The sequence below is a fragment of the Drosophila ananassae genome, chromosome 3L, assembly GCF_017639315.1.
Source record: "Drosophila ananassae strain 14024-0371.13 chromosome 3L, ASM1763931v2, whole genome shotgun sequence".
NCBI classification, from domain to species: Eukaryota; Metazoa; Arthropoda; class Insecta; order Diptera; family Drosophilidae; genus Drosophila; species Drosophila ananassae.
The window spans coordinates 4300052-4322214 of record NC_057929.1 but is presented as its reverse complement, the minus strand read 5'-3'; the positions used below and the strand labels follow the sequence as shown (position 1 = coordinate 4322214).

The 22163-nt window shown below is 41.7% G+C and overlaps 3 protein-coding genes across 21 annotated transcripts; 2 read left to right on the top strand and 1 right to left on the bottom strand.

Moving 5' to 3' along the window:
* Window positions 1–114: 114 nt before the first annotated feature.
* On the top strand, window positions 115–5035 carry LOC6495033 (tumor protein D52). Of its 17 annotated transcripts, XM_032450220.2 has the most exons (8): window positions 115–279; window positions 2599–2601; window positions 2680–2718; window positions 2839–2963; window positions 3028–3188; window positions 3318–3377; window positions 3591–3795; window positions 4040–5035. In XM_032450220.2, the coding sequence occupies exons 1-8, from the start codon at window positions 270–272 to the stop codon at window positions 4145–4147; spliced, it is 711 nt and encodes a 236-aa protein (XP_032306111.1). In that variant the 5' UTR covers window positions 115–269; the 3' UTR covers window positions 4148–5035. The 17 variants fall into 17 exon arrangements, with proteins under 17 accessions (XP_032306111.1, XP_014763121.1, XP_014763117.1 ...); XM_014907635.3 differs by lacking the exon at window positions 2680–2718; XM_014907631.3 differs by lacking the exons at window positions 2599–2601; window positions 2680–2718 and having other exon boundaries at window positions 116–279; window positions 3591–3753; window positions 4768–5035.
* A 213-nt stretch (window positions 5036–5248) lies between these two features.
* LOC6495034 (GPI ethanolamine phosphate transferase 3) lies at window positions 5249–9165 on the top strand. The gene is made up of 6 exons (XM_001959164.4): window positions 5249–5688; window positions 5752–6395; window positions 6461–6644; window positions 6715–8323; window positions 8391–8848; window positions 8903–9165. The coding sequence occupies exons 1-6, from the start codon at window positions 5542–5544 to the stop codon at window positions 9101–9103; spliced, it is 3243 nt and encodes a 1080-aa protein (XP_001959200.1). The 5' UTR covers window positions 5249–5541; the 3' UTR covers window positions 9104–9165.
* LOC6495611 (TRPL translocation defect protein 14) lies at window positions 9166–21997 on the bottom strand. 3 transcript variants are annotated; one of them, XM_001959163.4, is made up of 11 exons: window positions 21227–21997; window positions 19711–19778; window positions 19435–19472; window positions 19068–19105; window positions 18093–18224; window positions 11629–11757; window positions 11421–11557; window positions 10754–10967; window positions 10362–10692; window positions 10108–10292; window positions 9166–9788 (listed from the first exon to the last, which is right to left on the bottom strand). In XM_001959163.4, the coding sequence occupies exons 1-11, from the start codon at window positions 21456–21458 to the stop codon at window positions 9724–9726; spliced, it is 1569 nt and encodes a 522-aa protein (XP_001959199.2). In that variant the 5' UTR covers window positions 21459–21997; the 3' UTR covers window positions 9166–9723. The 3 variants fall into 3 exon arrangements, with proteins under 3 accessions (XP_001959199.2, XP_014763379.1, XP_014763378.1); XM_014907893.3 differs by lacking the exon at window positions 18093–18224 and having other exon boundaries at window positions 21227–21995; XM_014907892.3 differs by lacking the exons at window positions 9166–9788; window positions 18093–18224 and having other exon boundaries at window positions 9811–10292.
* Between the last annotated feature and the right edge of the window lie 166 nt (window positions 21998–22163).

The following is a 22163-nucleotide window of genomic DNA, read 5'->3' as shown; positions in this document are numbered from 1 at the left end:
AATATAAAAAGTTTTGAACTAAACTAAAAGCTTAAATTGTTTATCGGTCTGGCAACTTTAAACGGCCAAGCTATCGATATTTTACGACTTAAGTGATGACAGCCCTGCTTAAAAGCTTATTTCGATAGATCGATTGGTTGAAGCTAACATCAATAGCTTAGTAGCTCGGGAAACAAAATTATTTTTCTAAAAAATTTAGCGACAAGTGCTTACGTTTCGCACCGGTAAAATTCACAAAATTGCAGCAGACAACCGGAAAAATCGTCACAATGGAGGATCGTAAGTGTTGGCCACTTGCAGCAAGTGCAATCGTTGAAAATTATAAGCCGCTGCACATGTTTTCGTGGGTTCTTGACCAGCAGCAGCGCTTCTGGTCGAATGGAGGTACACCTATGTACCTTTGTTTAGGGCACAGCTAATTAGGGTCTCGCTAGCTAGAAGCTGATTCAGCGGCTTTACTTGGATGGATGAGAATGGGCCCACAAGTTTGCCTGTTTGGGGCCTTGTGAAGGCCGAGGCAGATGACTCATATTTCGTGATTTTTTAGGGTGAAAGGCTTTCTTTATGTCCAGGCGGAACCCGTGGGAGTCGCTCGACATGACGGCGCTTTCAAGAAGAAGACCGTGGAACATTGACGCTGTTGTAAACATTGCATTTTATTCTGACAGCCTTGTATACGTGGCTGCTGCAGTATCGCTGATTCTTTTGCGTCGCCTATTTTGGGGAGGAAAATAAGGGGGCTGCGATATCGCCCTCAACGCCTCCTCTACTATGATTTTATCGCGTCCGCAATAGGCATCCCTCTTTGTTAATTGAGCCGTAGTCTGAAGCTCTCGATAATTGGTCATTGCTTCCACTTGTTGAGTCTTCGATTGGGCCCTGCCGCAACAGCAATAAAGTCTGCAACAGCAACTTCAGCCGAGCGCCACTGAGAAACAACTTCCAGAAAACCAGAAGACCCGCCTAAAGGTCTTTCAATGTGGCACAGTTAGTGCTTTGTATAATGCTAGTACAGTAAAAAATAGGTGCAGGAAACATGGAAAAACTAGAAAAAAAAGTATTAACCTGTAATTGCCATTTAGCAAGTCAGAAAAAGAGAGTTAAAAATGTTTAAACGGACTATCCCTGTTATCTACAGTGGATATTGCAAGGGTTGAGACTTTAAGACTATTTGAATATTAATTAATTGCTAGATATTTAGATAAATAATCAAATATATATATTAAGAATGAAATGCTTATATATTATCTTTTGGGAGCTTTGAATTCAAAGTCTGATTCATTCGAACGTCATAGGTTATCAGCCCGATGTATAGTCAGATAAAGTCATGAGAGCGCCCCCCTTGATTAGTTATTTGTTATTATTCGGATATCTTAATAGCCATTAATTAATACCTTGATAATAAATTATTTCAAAAATCAAAACACACACTGGAAATGTTTGTAAATTGTTGAACTTGAATCGAATATCTACTGTACTTTCCACTGTTGCTGCTGTTGCCCCTTTTTTTACGCTCTTCTCGTGCCGTTCCGTTTCTCGTCTTTCGTGCTGACACGAATCATCAGCAAGCGGAGCCACAGCCAGAGTCAGAGCCAAGCTGGTGGCCTCTTAGCCATAACCACACTCACTCACATCTACCAATTTCTAAGCCAAGCTCTCGGGAGATCGTTTTAGTTGGCTCTGAGCCGTGGAAGAGCGTGGAAGCAGGGCCAGAACCGAAACAGAAACAATCTAAAAACACGAAACCGAAAGTCAAAAGCCAAAAAACTTGATCGCTTATGGGTAAGAGGGAGGCGTGGCCAGTGGAGGCGAATAAACTGAAAGCTCAGCAAAGAACCCAAAAAGAAAATGTGTCCAGGAACGCCTTTGGTAACGTGATACAGGCCCAGGTTGCCCCGGCTGCCACCCAGCACGACCACATGCTCCTCCGCCAGCCAGCTGCTGCCACGTTCAAAATAGAAAGTGCTCTAAGATGAAACAAACCGCCGCCACCAGAGTAACAGAATGAGCGAATCGGAACCCAATAGCCTGGAGTTCATTGAGGACTCATACCTACCGGGCATCGATGATCTCACAAGCACGCCGTCGCTAGATCTGGAAGCCATCGATCCTGCCCTCGACTGGTATGGCGATGGTATACAGGAGAGCGAGGCGGAGCTGTATCTTCGTAATCTGACACTCGATCAGATCTTTTACGATGTGGACTCGGACTATGCGAATAGCCTGGAGTTGCAGGCGGTGGAAGCGGAGTTCATAGGCGCCAAACTGGCTAATCAGACACCCTCCTCCTCCCTGGCGAAGCGCTTCCGCTTGAAGTTCTTCACCAAGCGTACCATGCGCGACGTTAAGGTCACGTTCATAGACTTCTCCAAGCCGTATCTGGCCAAGATATCGAATAGCGACAATTACAAGAGATTTCTCAACATTGGGCATAGCGGTAGAGGTAACAAATTTTTGGGTAACCCTATTCTCCAGTGTCTAGGGCATTGTTCTTCTACATTTCTTTCCACAAAAAACACACAACCAATTTTAAAACCATGACTAACCCGACATACTTCTCTGCTTTTCTACTCTTTCGCTTGCCTTTCGCCTCGACAGTTTGTGAGTATAAAACACAACTCTAAACTAACAAAATTAACCAACTCATGTCTTTGCAAATTGCACAAAAACTAAACTCAGCCTATGACAAAGCCTTTGAGGAGGTTGCTTTCAAAGGAGGTACATAACCAAACCACGCCAGACATCATTCGAATTATGCTACAGTCTCCTATCCAAGCACCCTTTTAATTCATACTTGGTTCATACTATAATTAACTAATTTGTTTCGTTGGTGACCAGATAATACAGCCAACCTTTCGGAGCCAGCATCTCCAGCAGCTTCTGTGGCATCAGCAGAAATTGCAGCCGAGTTTGCTGCCCTCACGGTGGAGGAGAAGGAGCAGCGTCGCGCCGAATGGAGTCAGGTAATAGCTTCTCCAATCTATTACCACCAATAGCTTCTATAATCTGTGTGATTCCCCTTTTCAGGAATTGGCCCGCGTCGAGGAGGAGATCAATACGCTGCGCACTGTCCTCGCATCCAAGACGCGCCATGCCTCCGACCTTAAGCGCAAGCTGGGCATCACCGTCTGGAAAGAGGTGACGGACGATGTTAACCAGGGCCTGAGGAACATCAAAGAGAGCACTGTGTAAGTTTCCCCAACCAAGGACATCACTATTCTAAATGGGGCGCTATTAATCCGACTAGCCGATCTCTTGATTTCTAACCATGCTTTTTGTTTTGTTTCAACTCATGTTGAACGCCAAAATCTATTTAGTTTCCAATCGGTGGAGCAGAGCGTGGGCAATTTTTCAAAGGCCGTGCACGAAGCACCCCTGTAAGTAATTGTGGTGACGGATCCTCAATGGGTATCCCGGACTAATGCTGTGTTTCGTGCTTCCTCCTCCTAACACCATAACTTCTCTAGCCTGTTTTCTAACTAAACTAAAATGCACTTGTGTGTCTGCGTCTGCCCTACTTTCATGTTTGATTAGATTATCCCTAATAGGATCAAGTACTGATTAGTGATTCGTTTCATTTCTATCCTCAGATACCAACGAACCGAGTCGGTACTGAAGTCCACGGGCGAGAAGACCGCCTCGGTCTTTGGCAGCATCACCAGCGGCATTACCTCAAAATTGTCGCAAATGAAAAATTCCGAGTCGATGCGTTCTATTGAGGCTTCTGTGGGCTCGGCCTACGAGAACGTTAAAGTAAGCTATGAACACAACAATTTTATGTGCCAATCTCATGCGGTAACTACTATTTTATTATATATCTATCTGTCTTTACACATCTCTCATACTGTTGCGATTTAATTTCTAAATACTACCACTTTTCCACACTTATTATATGCCACAAATTAACTCAGTAATGTTATTGGGAACTATTTAAATTATTTATGCTTGCTTACACAAAAATAAAATACAAAACTATGGCTGAGATGGCTGCTGCACGTTGTCTACTATACCAATTGTTTGGTTTTCTGTTCCATTGTAGACCAAGGTGACATCCCGATCGGGTTCGGTATCCAGTTTCCCAGACGCCTTGGACGAGAACAACACATCCTCGGGCCTCAACTCACCCACAGACTCACTCACCAAGTAGATTCAATCGGAAACAGTGCTCGGCGAATCAAAATCATATTAATGAGGATACAATTTATGCTAAACACAAAACACAATCACACACCACACAACACTACACACTACACTTACACCCGAATCCACAACAACAAAACACTCTAATAACTTATTTAACTAATGCGAACTGTCGCGTCTGCGCACTAACACCAGGATCAGAATTTAATTATTAGCTAAAGATCATATGTGCGTGTGTAATTGTACGATATATATATATACTTATGTAACTGAAATTAACTAAAATTGTGCTGCATTTCTGGCAAAAGGGAGCACACACCATGTATGCATCTATGTAATTGTGAGACACCATCGAACTGCATGATTGTTTTAATCTTTTTGGCAAGTCGGCAGCAGGTCTATGGTCTATATAGCTTGCTAAAATAATTAATAACTAAGTTTATGTCTAAAGACTTATCACAACCAACCTTGGGTGTCTGTAACGAAAAGGAAGTTAGTTTTCATTCCCAAAAAAAGCAAAAAATTATTTCCAATTTTCAGAATACATTTCTAAAAAAAATTTAAGTATTGCTGAGTACTGAGTTTTTTACATTTTAAACTTGTTTTACACTTTTGTCTCTTCTTTAGGCTTTGAGTTACGTGATTAGATGGCGAAACGGTTCCCGATAAGTGCGAATTCCAATAATTGTTTTCAAATTCTTTTTTCGAAATGCAATCAGAGCTTGCGTGCAAAATAAATGAAAATCCATTGGTTAGTTTAAGGAGGGTACAACCCGTACTGCTAGAAAGAAAAAAACACACATACACCGTTTGTTGCTAATGCTGGTTTAAAATTTGCTATATGTGTATAAAATCTTTAAATAAATGCAAAATTTTTTGCCCTATAAAATACAAATATTTCGTATGAATTTTTTTTGGGTGGTTTCAAGTAAATTAATATATGAATAGCTGCTAAAGTGCTAAGTGGAACCTGTTTTAAACCTGCTTTCGCCTATATGTTATTATTATATTTTAAAAACTTAAACGGATTAAGAATTTAAATTCAAAAAGCCCGCCAAAAAGCTTATTCTCGAAGAAAATGGTCCCAAAAACCAGGGATGCGCGATTACCCCAGCTGTTCAAAGTAAAACAGTGTGGCAACGCCGCTCCATTCATTTTCCTAAATTTTTCTTTGATTCCTAAGCGAATTATGGAAAAATGGAAATTTTAAATGAAAACAACGTCCAAAGATAAAGCTGCGAAATGCAGAAGGCATAATACACCACCACACAATAAAGTGCAATTAAATAACATAGTTTTATACAGAAGGAGCGGAAATAAAGCCAGTGCTTGTCGCACAAAGTATTACTCATTAAACACATTCTGTGCCTGTCTAGTTAGTTGTTCAATTAACGCCGGAAGATGAACTTCACGTACTTGTTCGTTCTCATTTGGCTGGCCTTCCTCATTAGCGGCGGAGTGCTGCTATTCTCTCGTGGTTTCCTGCTGGCCCGCGTCTCTAAAACAGAAACGAGCACCTGCCGCAGATTGTCCACGAATCCCCACGATGTGAGTCAGAACTTTATTGCCATATAAGGAATCGTTTATTAAAGATATTTCATAATATTTCAGGAATATGTGCTATCCCCCGAGGTTGTGAACGAGATCTTCAAGGATGTCAACGCCTCCGCCAATCTGTGTCTTCCCCAAAAGTCGAGGGTCATTATCTTGGTGGTAGATGCCCTCAAATACGAGTTTGGCTTGTTCCGAGACAATGTTAGTGAACCCCTTCCGTACGAAAACAAACTGGGTTTCTTGAATGAGCTGCTGGAGCAGAATCCGGATCATGCCAGGCTAATGAGATTCAAGGCAGATCCTCCCACCACCACAATGCAGCGTCTCAAAGGACTAACCACCGGTAGCCTACCCACCTTTATAGACATCGGATCCAACTTTGCCTCGCCGGAAATCAATGAGGACAATGTCATTGACCAGATAGCGAGTAGCAATCTGCCTATGGTCTTTCTGGGGGACGGCACCTGGACAGATTTGTATCCGCGTCGTTTTAAACGTGCCTACTCGTATCCTAGTTTCGACATCTTCGACTTGGACAGTGTGGACAATCAGATTAAGAAGCATCTACCGAAGGAGCTGTCCAGCGATGATTGGCAAGTGCTGGTGGCCCACTTTCTGGGAGTGGATCACTGCGGGCACAAGCACGGACCCATGCATGAGGAAATGGCGCGAAAACTGAGCGAAATGAATGATGTGATCAGGTAAGGTTAATACCATTCCGATATAATTATATTTTAATTGAAACAAAATCCCTATGTACTTCAAGATCGGTGGTGGAGGCCATGGACAACGATACCACTCTGCTGGTTATGGGTGACCATGGCATGACTGCGTCAGGAGATCATGGCGGTGATACCGACGACGAAACTAATGCCCTGCTATTTGCCTACTCCAAACAGCATAGGTTCTATGGCAACGATTCCGGTTCTGATACCGAAATGCTGCAGCAGGTATGAGATAAGACAAGAGGGGTAATCTCATCACGTCACAATGATAACCATGGCGTTGTTTGCTTTCCAGATTGATCTGGTGCCTACACTGGCGACCATCCTCGGCGTTCCGATACCCTACTCTAACCTGGGTCTAATTAATTTCAACATCGTGCCAGATATTCCAGTGCCGTACTTGAACAAGTTCCAGACTCTGTTGCTGCACTCCTGGCAGAATGCCCAGCAGATATATCGGTACTTCTTCCAGTATGCTTTCGAAAACAAGCGCACCTTTAATGTGGAGGAGATGGATCGCCTGGAAACAGAGTTCATACTACTCTCCCACCGAGTACAGACCATATACAATGAGGCGGCTTTCAAGAACTTTGTCAGGGACTTGAACGTTAATTTACGGGACATTCTGGGGACATGCCGGGAGATTTGGGTGAGGTTCGATCCCACACAGATGTCACACGGCTTGCTTTTCAGTTTCCTGCCAGTGTTCTTTATATTCCTGCTGGTGAACAATTCCCGGCCGGCGGACTATGAGAAAATCTTCAAGGCCAAGGAGACTTTTTACGCGTACTTGATCAACGTGGCCGCTGGAGTCTTTGGCTATCGCTACTACAAGAACTTTTCCTTCAAGACCGAGGAGCATGGCGTTATATTTTTCACGGCAGTGACAAGCGCGGCAGTTTTCTCATTCCATGTTTTGCGCCACTGGACCAACATTGCAAACAACTGGGCTGCTGTCCGGAGATTCGCCCATATGCCCACTAGACTGCTCCTTTTCGCCGCCATGGCTGTGTTCTTCTCGAACAGCTTTGTGATCCAGGAAGCAAAAATATTGTCGTATCTCTTGGCCGCGACGATCCTTTTGCTGTCGCACGAGCTCCTGCGCTTGAGTGCCCGCATCGACTTTAAGACCAAGTTCAAAGCCTCCCAGTTTCTGCGCTCCACTGCCTTGAGACTTGTCCTGGCCAGTATCCTTGCAATTTGTCTAATACGCTTCGCCTACACACTTTTCCGTTGCCGCGAGGAGCAGGGCAACTGCTCAGATTTCACCAATAGCGGCGGAGCAGGATTCTCACTGAAGAAGCCGGGATCGGGCAAAACATACATCCTGGCCGTGGTTGTGATTGTGGTTTATACCACTCTGACTCGATTGTATTTGCGTTCCTGCGGCAATCTGACTGGAAACTCTCCTAACGTGTTGCTGGCTCGATACGGACCCACGGTGGCGTCCATTTGTGCTGGCGGTCATGTCCTGCTCGCCAATAGCTCCATCAAGAACATTCAGAGATCACACATTGATGTCCTCGCCCTAGTTATCTACGCTCTGCTGTTGCTCCAAATCATTGTGGTTTCCTGGGCACCGCTCATGATCTTTGTCTTGCCGCCGAGGAACGCCAATACGGTTATTGTCAACGGAAGTGAGAGCATTGTTCCGGAGATCTTCAGGAAGATGAAGCGCATGTACGAGGGCAATGATGAAGAGAGAAGGAACGCCATACCCGTGGTGTACGGCTTGGCCACAGTTTACTCCTCGATAGTGATCACCTTTGGCGTATTCCTGGCTCTGGTCATGGTTGTACTTCTGGAGCCTCGAGCTTCTATAGGATTAATAGTGTGCATAGCTGTGGCCGCCATCCTGCTGAGTATACACGGAATTCTGCGATACAGGACAGCTACTAGTTTTGGTAAGTAATTGGGGGAGTTCCTTGAGATCCTTGAAGGATTTTATAATTGATTTCATTTGTTTCTTAGAAACCTGCGTGCAACCGACTTTCACGGCTATTGTGGGCTGGTTCCTGCTCGCCCATTTCTGCTTCTTCGCCACTTCGCACCAGACCACCTTGTCGCAGATCGAGTGGCGTGCCGCCTTTGTGGGCCGCACCACTGGCATTGGACAGTCAAACCTTATATCCGGCGTACTGGTGATCCTGAACACCTTTTGCGGTCCTATTTTCTTCTTCTGCATGTATTCCCTGCTCAGTACGGAAACATACTCGCTGTTTGCTCTATTTCCCAACCTGATCCGAAGCTGCAGGAGCAGCAGTGCCGGTGGAAAAGTAGATCCCACCACTACCATGACAGACCTAGCCAACGAGGCGGTGGGTTTCGATATGACCCGAGGCGAGCTGACCCTGTACGAGTACGAGGACGTGTTTCTAGGAACTGGTTTCAAGCTGGCCACTCAGTTTTTTATGCTTCAAGGACTTAAGGTGAGATCCTTAGATCTTCATATCTGCTAACATCTAATTTATTTTTATTTGCAGGTATTTTGTGCCATGATGGCCTGCACAATCCACTGCCGCCATTTGATGGTTTGGAAAATCTTTGCCCCGCGCTTTATCTACGAGGCCCTGGCCACTTTCGTCAGCCTGCCATCCCTGATATTGGGTTACCTCCTACTCCTGCGTATCCACCGAGCGGTGGACACTCTCATTAAGCGCATCAACAAGACGAAGGTCCTCTAGTCTCTCAGCCCAAAAATAACTATTTATTTAGACCTTATAATAAAGAAAGAATTTAAACACAATTGGGTTTGGTGGTCTTTTAGTTTAATCTTATGGTTTAGTTTAAGCTTAGAGTTAGTTAAAATTAGCCCCAAATTTTAGAGTTAAAATGAGGGATTCACAAGTTCTCACAAAGACACAAAAACGTTACAATGTTTATCGCGGTTCTACGGATGTACGTACATTGTTTCTAGTGTCCCTTGATTCAATATGGCTTACAAAAATTAACACGAGCAAAACATGACAATAAAATTAAGTACGGGTGGTACGGTACGGGTACATGACCTCCGGTTCGGGTATTGGTTTACTATTATCTATAGACTCGACGCATTCGCCTCTCGTTTCCATTACTTCCATCTCCACCATCCTGGTGCTAAGTACGCTCAAATAAGTAACAATATTACGGGTGTAAGTGGTTCAGGGACAGACCGGTTGGTAAACTGGAGCAGTTCGACACTCCTTATTAGTGTGTGTTTTTTTTAACAATTCTTGATTTTGGATTTTGTACATTTTGTTGCCAGGTCATGGATGTTGCTTATTTAATTGCATCTGCCGTGTTATATGCGAGTGCAAAAAGAGATTCAGGGACAGTTGGGCCAGGGACAGACCAACGGCGTGCTCGAGACTCCATTAGTGGCGCCCGTAACTACAAAATCAAAAACGGAAATAAAGTAACGCCGAAATTAAAATAATTATCAATTAATGCCAAAAAATAGAGTTAGAAATTTTGACAAAAGAAGGGATAGAAAGTGAAATGAAGTTAGGTTGGCATGCAAGTTAGAGCTACGATAGACAAAGGCTTATGGTATATACAGCTGCGAAAGTTGAAGCTTTTGGTTCTACAATCTTTGGCTAAGCATTATGATTGGCTCCTGGCCCCCCCTCGGGGGCCTAGTCGCTGTTCTCGTAGTAGGGATTATACTGCTGCGGCGGTTGTGGCGGCGATTCATTCTGATCCTGCTTACCATGCGTCGCCGTGCGGCAGAACTTTTTCGTGGTGCTCCAGTCCTCTTTCAGCGACAGATTAAACATCGAATAGTCCGGATCGCCGGTCACCTCCTTAACGATATTCAGGAACTTGGGCATACAGTTCTTCAGGGCGTCGCCGGTGAGTGAAGAGTAGGTCTCCAGCAGCACCAGTCCCTTGCAGCTACACAGAGAATAAGTTAAATGTTAGCCTTCAGTTGTGTACTTTAAATAGAGTCCTCCCTTAACTCACCGAGGATGTCCTGGCTCCTTGTAAATGTCCAGCTGGAAATATTGGTTGTTGATGAGGAAGCAACGACGCTTCTTGTAGATGGTGAAATGGGCATCGTCCCGCTGGGCCAGTAGGTTCATGTAGTCGCGATGCGTCAGTTGGGTCTTCACCTCGATGCGGGCCTGTCCATGGACATTGGGACGTCGCTGAGTGTGGATATAGCTCCAGTGGTTCTTCTGGCCACGCTTGCGCAGGCGAGCCTGCACCTTGGGACCGGCCGACTGCAGATAGTGATGCACCACATCAAAGTCCTGGAAGGGCGGGAACGCGCTATCTGGGGGCAGGACGGCAACTGCAAAACAAATTTATCTCTTTAATAGATATATCTTTGAAGTATTGAGGTAGAAACCTACTCAAATATTTCAGTTTGCGGGATGTGGCTTGCAAACGATCGCCAATGTCGATGCCCAGTTTTTGGCACACAGACTCAATCATTCTGTTCATCTTGGTCTCGAAGTTGGTGGAGTTGTCGATCACATCAAAGTAGGGATGTCCCACCCAGGCGGCTGCCGACTTGTAGTCGAGTTCCCTGGCCAGATCGACGCCCTCCGAGCGGCAGGCATGGTCCTGTAAACAAATCAAGGGTAGATAAGTAAATATTTGCTTTGAATTCGAAGCAGATAGCCCCGTCTAGAAAGCCTCAAGCCATAGTTAGAGACGCAGTTGTTATTTTTTTATTTATCCAATCAACTCGGTAGAGAAATGGGAATAATCAATGGACGGAGGAGGAAGATGATACTTCAAAATTAGAGCCAGTCATGTCTGAAACTATAATGAATCATGACGCTGCAATTGCTATGATGCTATGATGCCATGATGCTACGCAAATTGTGAAATTAAATCTTATCACAACCATGGGAAGTTCAAACAAAAGATAATCTAGATTCTAGATTGGCTAATAAGCTCTATAAAACCAGTCTTTGATACCTGGTAGTGGCGCTTTCTGTTCTATTCAATTGGCCCAAACAAAAGAATCGATAAAGTACAATAGGTACAATAGCCCATGGAGAGACCACTCACCTCTGTGGAGTAGAACTCCTCGGCTCCGTTGGCCGCCGACACCAAGTGCAGGATCTGATTGTAACGATTGTCCCGCATCTCCACGGAATTCCACTTGTTGCCGGCCATCATCTTCTCCCACTTATCCTTGGAGATGTCTATGGATTGGAATTATTTACATTATCTTATCATAAGTCGGTCGGATTACAAAGTCTATGGATGTACTTACATGCACTGGCGTCCATAACGCCGCGATCGCAGATTATCAGACAGTTGCGGGTGCTCGAGTTGCCGAGCTCGAAGTAGGTGTTCTCAATTTGCACCATGGTGCGGATCAGGTTCTCCTGGAACTTGTAGGCTGCACGAGGAATGAAAGGGAAACATATACCAGTTTAGTCTTTGGACTCGCGACGAATCATTACAATCGAAACAAATAGAAATCGAAATACAATTGCAAGCAAATTCGAATCGAAGGAAATATAACACTGTGGGCATCGAATTGTAAGAGAGAATTAATTGACTGGGCTCGGATTCAAGTGGGATGACTGTGCTAGATGGACGATGGCCAGTATCCAGTATTGGTATCTGAGATGTCGATGTCAAGTTGAAAAGCGATGATACCTAATCTGAATCTGAATCTGAGTCGATGAAATGCCAAGCTCACACGAAAGTTCAATCAACTTGTAGTCGTCGGAGTCAAGTCTGATTTAATATTTTTTATTATTATTTTTTTTCTAAGTAAACAGTTTCTAATCAGCCAGAGGTTAAGGTGCCAGGAACTTTGACTGTCTGCGACAGATGTACCACCAAGTCCTAAGCATATGCTTTCAATTTTAAATTTAATCTCTTGGTGGGACTCTAATTTCAGATTTATGAAGCAGTTTTAAGCAGTTAGTAGGGGTTACAAATTTGGTTTTCTTTCTTTATTTTGGAGCTAATTGGAGCTAAAAATATTAAGCGAAAGGGAGTCTAAATATATCAGATAAAGCGCAGTTGAAAGATGGAGATCATTTCCAAAAATAAATCTCATTTAATGACATATAAATTATGTTGTATCAGTTGTGGTGTTTAGTTTATGTGTTCTATAGAAATTCTAGTTTCTAGGAAGTTATTTAATGGAATCCCAAGATCTATGTGTCAGCACGGATACTAAAACTAGAAATTGCAGGTTGCGTCACAAAAGCAGCTGTTTTTGAAGCACGATTAATGGGGTTTTTCCGAGAGACTGAGAGTCACCAAGTACCCAGCAATGCGATAAGGTTGTATTATTTAAACCCCACTTTACTACAGTCTTTCCAAGCTTAGTTGATCAAAATAAATAACAAATCCCTTCAGAATAATCCTATAATTTTAAATTTAAGTTAAATGAATCACTTTCTAATGAACTAAAAACATTACACATTTCATTTAAAAAAGCATGAAGTGATTGTCGGCTGCCTTAAGCTCTTAATCTCTTGCTCATAAATACCCAAAAGATTCAAAATATGATTAATTAATTCCACATAGTATTTCATTGAACAAGTTGAGAGAAATGGGGCGGATTGTGTGGCGAATTAGGCGGCACTTGTTGCTCACTCGGTCGCGTGCATTTGCGCAAATATGGTTTTGTTTTAATTTTATTTTTGTTTTCTTTTATTTTTTGTTGTTTTTGAACGCATTACTGATGCAATTGCATTGAACTTGACTCGTCGCATCGTGTGACAGGTGGAATGGATCGATTTGTTTATGGCCTGTTTGCTTGTTTTTCCTGTTAACTATAATTTTTGCTTTCTTGCTAGCCGTTTGTGTTTTTATTTCAGTTTCCATTTCTGTTTCCGTTCTTCTGCCCTGACAAATTCTAATTCAATTAGCAATGATGATGCAAGAGAAAATAATGAAAAAAAAAATTGTAAGCTATTTGCAATTTCACCAGCTATTGCGCATCAGACAATGGAAGAAATCTACATACGCATGGAAGAAATCTACAATTTTCGGAAGCCGATAACATCAATGGGATGGCATATGGCGTAAAGCTCTATTTTAAAATCAAATAACAGGTTCAATGGCGTAGAACTCTCTTCCTGTCCTGATCGTTATATATGTATATATCAGGGGTGCCCAAGCACTGCTTATGACAGAGCAAATTCCAATACCTATGCACAAAAGCACAAATACATATGAGCGATAGTTTTTTTTTTTTTTTCTATCGTATCACTGAAAAAAATTTTTGTAACATTTTCAACAGAAAAAAAAAAAAAAAATTTTTTCGGATAATTGAGAATTAATTTTAGGATTATAATTATTTTCAATATGCTCAATTATTTTTCGAATTTTTTTTACTGCGCTTCCATATCGGCTTGTGACGCAGATACTTTAGCATAGCATTTAATAAAATGCCTTTCCAAATTAATTTTTTTGTTTCCGCTTATTATTATATTACATATAATACATTGCTGCTCGCAAAGAAAATTTTCGACAAAGAAAAAATGCATCGTTCCACAGTCAACCATTCTGTCCAAAACCACAACAAGAAGTGATTTTTTGCAGTGAAAAGTTTTCGGCAATCCAACAACAAAATGCCAGAAAAGTGTTGAAACTGTTTAAGTGTTATTAAACTACGAAAAATTGTTATTGTAATTTGCCTTGCCTATACTGGGAGCAGCACACGTATATGATTTTGCTCTACCCATATGACAGAGCAATCCAACAACAAAGGAGGAACGAGAGCAATGGGACTGGGCATCCCTGGTATATATGCTAGTGTAGAGTGTGTGTGTCAGCCCAGCCAACCTTTAATGATACGATAGACAGAACTTTATGCAAATTATGTTCATTTACATAATGAGAGGAGCTCTGAGAACGATTTGCCTAATGAAGAAGTTGAATAGGTGGCACTTAGAAGCTAAATGAAGGGCGTGCGAGTGAGTCTTGAATCAAGAGGCAAAAACAAAATCGTTTAGCAATCAATTTCTCGGTATATCAATCGAGTGAGCCAGAAGGAACCACCAACAAAAAGCTAGACAGACAGACATACAGCTGTTTTCAAAATAATAGGAGTGCTTTTGCATATGCACTTGTCCCTTCTGTAGCAATGTTAGGCGTTCATTTTTTTCAATTTTATTTCTTTTTCCAAATTTGTTTATGGGTACACATTCTAAGGTACCGTTATTTTTTCGTTTTACTATCTTCGTTTTCTGAGAATTACGCAAATTCGTAAACAAACTTCATTTTGCGTTCATCAAAATAATAGGAGTGTGGCATTTTAATCTGCTCAGAGCGAAAAAATAGGTAATTATTCTTAAAAAAACGGTTTAAAAGTATAGAAAGATTAATTTCCAACTACAAATTTAACGTTTAAGATCGAAAACTTAAAGCAATGGGTCGTGGCAAACACTGCACACCTGAGCGGCGTGAGTTGATCAAAAACTTGATTTCAAGTGGGAAAACGTACAAGGAAGTGCAAAAAATAATTGGATACGGTGCTTCCATGATCCGAAATGCAATAAAATTTTCACCCAAGACGGAAACCCGCGGCCGACCCCAAGTTCTAGCCGATAAACTGGCTACACGTGTCGCAAGGTACTCCAAAAAGCATCCTTTTGCAAGCTGCAAAGAAATTAAGGATGAGCTTAACTTGGACGCAAGTATCCCAACAATAAGTCGTCTTTTAAAGAAGCAAAATTTGAAAGCCCACAGTCCACGGAAAATTCCATTCCACACCAAGAAGCACATAGCCGCAAGAATGAAATTTGCAAAGAGCCATGTCAACTGGTCAGTTGAAAAATGGCGTAACATCTTGTGGTCGGATGAGTCGAAAATAGTCCTTTATGGTGGGAAAGGATCTCGACAATACGTTAGAAGACCACCTAACACCGAATTTAATGCCAAATATTGCATTAAAACGATTAAACATGGCGGACATAATATAATGATATGGGCATGTTTCTCGTATTATGGCGTAGGTCCCATATATTGGATTAAAAATATTATGGATGGTCCTGGATATGTCCAAATAATGCAGGAAACAATGCTGCCTTATGCTAGCGAAGAAATGCCACTGCTTTGGGTCTTCCAGCAAGACAATGACCCAAAGCACACAAGTAAAGTGGCTAAGAAGTGGTTTGCAGAAAATAAGATTGCAGTACTAGAATGGCCCGCCCAGTCTCCCGATCTGAATCCGATCGAAAATTTGTGGACAGACGTTAAAAAGGCGGTCGCACAAAGGCACCCAACTAATGTTTCCGAGCTTTGGGAAATTGTAAAGGCCTCTTGGACCTCGATTAGTCCCGAAAGATGCCAGAAATTGGTGGATTCCATGCCAAGGCGCTGTGCGGCAGTGATAGCCAATAAAGGTGGTGCCACGAAGTACTAATTATAGTTTTTTTTATTGCATTTAACATTAAATTACTTCATATAACCATAGTTTGTCGTTATATATTATTTTCATAAGTTTTGAGCGAGTTTGCTTGAACACTCCTATTATTTTGAGAAACCCATATTGGGTGTTATTCCCTTTTTATTTTTTTTACTAAGTATGTATTCAATGAAGTAAGTTTTTTTTAGTTTTAAGTTTTTTAATACAAGTCATATTTGTTAAAAAAAATAAATTTAAAAAATTTAAATCGTATTGACATAGTTTTTTTCACCGTTTTTCACATTTGTAATGGGCACTCCTATTATTTTGAAAACAACTGTACATATCACAAGCCACGATAACGAGTTCAATCGAGAATTCTTTGGCAAGCCTTGCGACAATACGCCCGCTCCACCACCTCCCATTCCTCCCAGTCCCATTCCATTCCCCATATTATCTAAAAAATTCTTCTAAATGTGCCACTATCACATATGTGCCAATAATCGAATACAGTGGGGGTTATTATAATAATAGTCTTTAAAAATCTATAGCTATAGGGGATATTAAAGTGTTATATAGTAATTTAATAAATATTTATTAAAATTTCTAATCTAGAAATCAGAATCTTCCTATTGTTCTAGAAATTAAATACTTAAAATATTATAATTTTTATTTAAAAAGCCCAAACAAAAATATTTAATTACCTCAAAATAGTCAATGATTCAATTAATCTTCAAAATTTAGATAGTCAGACTTTAACCTTCACCCAATTTTAGAAAAAAAAATTTAAAATATCAAGATTTTGTTAATCAGAATATTTTTTTTTAGAAAAAACTATCATTTCTACCGCATCTGTGCCAAATCTGAGACAACAAAAATAATTGAATGGAGCGTTCGTTTAGCGCCCAACTGCGAAGGCGAGTGTAAACAACAGTCGTGGGGGTTCGATTGGGCGACTGGGGGACTGGGCGACTGGCAGGCGATGGGAAGCGGATGTCGAACTCGCGTCAGCAGGCACGTGATTTGATGAAGCATTTTTGCATTCTTCGGCCATAATACACACGATATTTAATTAGCCAATCAGAGTCAGAGTGACCACCACATCTCCTGGTCCACATCACCGGCTAGGCTAAATAGACATGGTATTGTATAATATATAATAAATACTAGACCCCCCCTAAACACACAGAATAATATGTATATATTGCTGAACTGAAAATGAAAATTGCTTCGTTCTGCTGGGAAAATGGCATGTGGCCACGGCTGACTGCCTGGCCAACAATCGTCGAAATTGAATTTGGCAAAAATAGTGTGGGTGGAGAGCATGTTTATAATCTCAGCTAAATTATAATTAATTTTCATCCAAAAAAAAAATAGGTAGAATATATATCTAGTTAAGATATCAGGTAATCTTTAAACTTCATCTTCTTTTTGTTAAAAAATATAAACACATTATGAACGTCTGTTTTTTACATAAAAGTTAAAAATATTTACTGTTGTAAAAATAAATTTCAATTTAAATTATCTCTAGGAGTTATTTAAACAATTTCGTAAGAAAAGGGTAATATTTTGATTACCTTTTTTATAAAGTTTGAGTAAACATGAGATTCTAAAGGAAGTATTACATAAATATTATAAACAGAGAAAACCTGGCATTTTATTTTTGCCAAGTTTGCAAAATTTGTGCCAAAAAATTTTCCATTTTTCATCATTTCTGGAGGCGTGGCTTCTAACCACATACTCGTACACGTGCTCTAAGATACAGAAACAAGTATCTGTATCTGATGGCTGTCTGTCATGTGTTTTTGGCTAAAATTAAATGGCCCATTTAAAAATTTTGCTGAATTTTTTTGGTAGAGGCTTGGCACGAAATATTGTTATTGAAATGTGCAGAGATATACATATATTCTGTTAGAAACATATACAAAAAATATATATATATATACGTAGTACGCAGATTACGAGGTATTAGTGGACACAAGTGTTAGGTGAACACATATGGAGGCGGGCATTCATAAATCATAGAAACGAAGCCAGAACAAACAAATGAAATAAGTACGTAAAAGTATTATAAAGAGGACTTTATAAAGAGGGCTCTGTTTGCACGACCAAACGCATATACTGTTTGGTGAAATGTCTGGTAATTGTTCTTCTGCTGACAGGGACGGGACACAAAGCAAAGATACGTGGACAAAGACAGGCATCCGGGAGATCTGTTCCAAGACGTTAAGCGAAATGCCTTTTGGGTGGAAAATAAAATAAAAAAACACACACACACATGTGGATAAAAAGCAGCTAGCAGATGCAAAACAAGGATAACGTGTATCTCAGATCCAAGCTCCGGGCTGTCTGTCACTCACCTTCGCTGCCATTGGGCCGGGATGCAGCCTTGGCCAAGCAGCGCGGACAGGATGCGGTTAGATCGATGAGACTGTGCTCCGGAGCGGCGAAGGGCAGATCTTTGTAAACGAACGTGGTTGGCGTGGGCGGGTCTGTGCGTGTGGGTGGGCATATGGTTGGTTTTGTTTTTGTTTGGTTGTGAGTATTTAGATTAGCCTAGTCATAGAATTACTCATAGCGAAATAATGGGGGGACTAATAATCGTCCTACTTCCGATGGGCATTACTCATAAAGGCTCAAATAGCTCAACTGGCCACAAAAAAGGAATTGCTACAAATTAACAAACATGTGATCAGACTGGCAAGCACTTGCTATATCTTATCGGAATATACCCCCCCTGGCAAACTTCCCCCCGTTCGACAAATCCATTAATAACCATAATTGACAAATTGCTGGCAAAAGTTGAAAGGAGAACTGCAAGTGAAATGGGCCAAAGTCACGCAATCAGGATATCGAATAAAAGAAAATAATTTCGTGTCCAACTGTATTACGTAAGTTTCATTGAAGAAGACGTGACTTTTGTGGGGGCCATCGTAGCAACCATATATCTATACTAGAGAGAGCCTAGAGATATAAGCGACTAGATATACTTGTACTATCTATAGTATGGCTGTGTCGGCATCTTGCCTGATTTTATAAATACATTTTAGCATATATAGTATAGGGCATTTCTTTGTGTTGGTCCCAAGGAAAGTAAATATTTTGATTTATTTTCGTTGCTTCGAGAAAACAGCTCTGCTCTGGTCCTCTGTCGAACTTGACAGTGGTCTCGGGAAATGAAAGATAAAATAGGTAGGTCGCGTAGGACTCGGGATCTCAGACCTCAGATCTCAGAAAATGCTTGCAATGTAAGACTCCTCCACTCAGCTCATCCTACTCCTCCATCTCCATCTACACCACCATCGGTTTTGGGTATAATTAACGTCTCTACTTACCCTCTTTCTCGGTCAGATCAGAGAACTTGACGCCGCCACTATAGATATTCGGGTATAGGGAAGAAACAGAGAAAAACAAAAAGATAAATTAGCATTCTGGGTATACAGTTTCGGGGGGCATTCACTAGATAAAGTATCTCGGAGATTGGAGACTCGAATCGAATTAAATATGTTCACAGAATAGCAATCGCACTCGTCTCAGGTAGAGGACGAGCGGCAGGCAAAGCTACTAGGGCCGAGATCAGGTGGAAGACGGCTCCCCTGGACGGCACTGTTCGCCTTGAATGCCTTCAACGCTCAATTATTATTATTACTTTAAACAATTACTTTATATTTGAGTGTAAGATTGTGTGGAGAGAGCATTTACCTGAGTAAAACAGTGGCCGTTTCAGGCACGCGGAATACCTGAAAATATTTAACATGCTCATTGCTTTGTTTCGAGTTTTCGGGGGCAATAAGAATTTAACAAGAGTATCATTCTGTATCAGGAGTTGTAACCAAAAAAATGAACCCGCATCACCTCCCATTCCCATTCCCATTCCCTATCCCATTGGGGGCACTACTTACGAAGCTGCCCTTAGCCTTAGTCTATCCTATTATCATTAACCCCAAAAAACAAACTTGCAACACCCGCGACACTCACCTTCCATCCAAGGTTCTCGAAAAAGGTGCACAGACGGGACTGGCCGGTCGTCTTGCCGCCACAGGGCCCTGAAATTAGAAATCACAAATTAGAAAATGTACACCGAGACTTTGTTAATTTTCGTTGTTTATTTACAACTGGGGAACTAAGGTAAAATTTCTAATTCGAAATTGCAAATATGTGTTTACCCATCGAGATCAGAACTAGTGGGCTTCTGGTTTACACTGACAATTAGCAAATGGCTATTAGGGATTACCACTGGTCGGCTAATTTAAATTGTAAATTAAATAAAAGTTCTATTTATGGAAATATATGCGAGTGGCACTAAGTTTAGTAATAATATTTGAAAAAATGAATATTCAACTAAGGGTTTCTGGTTATGGAAATAATACAAATGCGTGTGCCAAAAAAACTCATTAAAGAATAAATACAAGTCCAAAAAAAGTTTTAGTTGGTTCTTGTAGTTCCTCCTAAACCAGACCACAAATAATTAATTTTGTATTGATTGGACAAAGTTAGGACTGAGAGCTCTCAGTTGCTACCACCACTTGGTTCTGTCTCCAAGTAACAAAATGCCAAAATAATCAAGAACTGTCATTCTAGGAGGAAAAGATCGATTAGACTGCTGGCCCCAAATTCCATAAAGTCAAGTGCAGTGAAATTCCTCATCGATGTGCATATCACTCGATTAGTTGTGAGGTTCTCTGACCCTGACTGCAATTACGCCCATTACTGGCAAACTGGCAAGCCCATGGTCAATGGACTGTGCAGTGAAGTGATCTGAAGGAAAGGAAATCGTTTTTGAGTGGGCTAGTTAGTTCGGAAATACATACAATATGGGCAATAAAATGAAAAGAACCCCAGCTAAGACAAGATAAGTGGACAGTTCTTTCAATGGGTATTATCGGGGATTTTCTGCTGAGCCCTCCACGTGTGAATGGGGCCTGTTCGTTTATCAGCCACTTCCCCAGCGCGTCATCAAAAAAACTTATTTGATTTTTTTTGGAACTCATACAGCTCCTATGCGATAATACAATGGGACCTATACGTGTATGGGGCAAGTATATAGTATTCTGGAGAGATATGAGGCCCCTGCTATTTGTGGGGCTTCTAATCACAGCCATAACTAGAGCCAAATTAAATGATTAGACCACGCGCCCAACCACTGCTCATATGATGGCAGAGAAAAACTGGTTTTATGGCCTAGGTTTTTTTTTGCATTCAAATGCCGGTAGTGGTAGTGGGTGGTGGCATCACCAATGAATACAAATGAGAGATGGATGGAAAACCACGAGAATCTCCGCGCAGGACTAAATCAAAAATCTCTACCCCTCCGGCTCTCAGCTCGCGACCTTGACACAAATCCTGAACACAAATCGGAATCAGAAGCTGGCGGAGAGGTGGGAGAGTGGAAGAGGGGGGGTAGCCAACAACATATACGAGGGACACACTTGAAATAGATACACAAATCGCGCGGTTATCAGATACTTTTTTGAAGGGGGGAAAAAAAACTTACCGCCAGTTAGGACAATTTTGTAGACACGCTTCTCCTTGGAGGACGCCGATGGCATCTTGTTTAGCTTGAGACTGGGCATCGCTCCTGGCTTGGGTGAGGTGGACTTGATGTTCTCAATCTGTTGTTGTGGCTCCTTCGGCTCCTTCTGGCCATTGCTTGTTGCCACAACCACTGACTGTTGACCGTTGGTGAGGGCGGCAGGTGCCACGAGTTGGTCGGCTGCTGTTGACATCTTCGGGATTCGGGATTGTGAATCGGAGAGGATTCGGTTGCAAAGTATTGCTCGTTTTGGAGCGGAACCAACAAAAACTCTTCTACGCACAGCACGTGCCTTTTTAGGTTATGACAGCGCGAAATGGGAACTCCTCGATGAGTGTCTACTCGTTACTCCTTGTGGGGGGATTTCCTGGGGGCTCTATCACCGGGGGATCGGAGCACGCGCGTTTTGCAGTTCAATAGGTGCCCTGGCGAGCGATAATCATTCCCACTGATTGCGCGGGAGACTGCTCTCTGGCTTCTGCTACGGCCAAATCCGACGGTGTCCACTTTAGTGACTGACCAATGACTCGGTCATCAGATGAAATTGCTCGAAGCCGTTTACCGCATCCGAATTAGGAGATATCAAAGTTTATTGGTTTTGTGGTGGAACAGCATTCTGTCTACAAGTTGACACCGCATCCGAATATTACACAAGCTGAGAATAAAATGAAAAGAAATCGGCGGGTAGTTGGTTAGTTATACTGCATTGAAGGAGCAGGGGGAGGTTGCCAGCTGATTTTCGCAGCATACGGTCATACTTATACGTTACGTTACGTTACGTTAATAACGTAACTGATATCTAGCCAGGAGCTAGAGTTGTTGATAATGTATCGTTATTCATTCATATTTATATTAATGAATTCATTCATTTCGATCCCCAGAACGAGAAATCTTTTAC

What these genes read in the sequence shown, in the direction of transcription:
- LOC6495033 (XM_014907628.3), top strand. Translation starts at nt 2,005, where the DNA reads ATGAGCGAATCGGAACCCAATAGCCTGGAGTTCATTGAGGACTCATAC. An exon ending in CATTGGGCATAGCGGTAGAG is followed by an intron (nt 2,444 to 2,838) that starts GTAACAAATTTT and finishes GTTGGTGACCAG; the next exon opens with ATAATACAGCCAACCTTTCG. An exon ending in AACATCAAAGAGAGCACTGT is followed by an intron (nt 3,189 to 3,317) that starts GTAAGTTTCCCC and finishes AAATCTATTTAG; the next exon opens with TTTCCAATCGGTGGAGCAGA.
- LOC6495034 (XM_001959164.4), top strand. Translation starts at nt 5,542, where the DNA reads ATGAACTTCACGTACTTGTTCGTTCTCATTTGGCTGGCCTTCCTCATT. An exon ending in TGTCCACGAATCCCCACGAT is followed by an intron (nt 5,689 to 5,751) that starts GTGAGTCAGAAC and finishes ATAATATTTCAG; the next exon opens with GAATATGTGCTATCCCCCGA. An exon ending in TTATGCTTCAAGGACTTAAG is followed by an intron (nt 8,849 to 8,902) that starts GTGAGATCCTTA and finishes TTTTATTTGCAG; the next exon opens with GTATTTTGTGCCATGATGGC.
- LOC6495611 (XM_001959163.4), bottom strand. Translation starts at nt 21,458, where the DNA reads ATGTCAACAGCAGCCGACCAACTCGTGGCACCTGCCGCCCTCACCAAC. An exon ending in CCGCAAACTGAAATATTTGA is followed by an intron (nt 10,693 to 10,753) that starts GTAGGTTTCTAC and finishes TTTGTTTTGCAG; the next exon opens with TTGCCGTCCTGCCCCCAGAT. An exon ending in CTGCCGCACGGCGACGCATG is followed by an intron (nt 9,789 to 10,107) that starts GTAAGCAGGATC and finishes TTGATTTTGTAG; the next exon opens with TTACGGGCGCCACTAATGGA.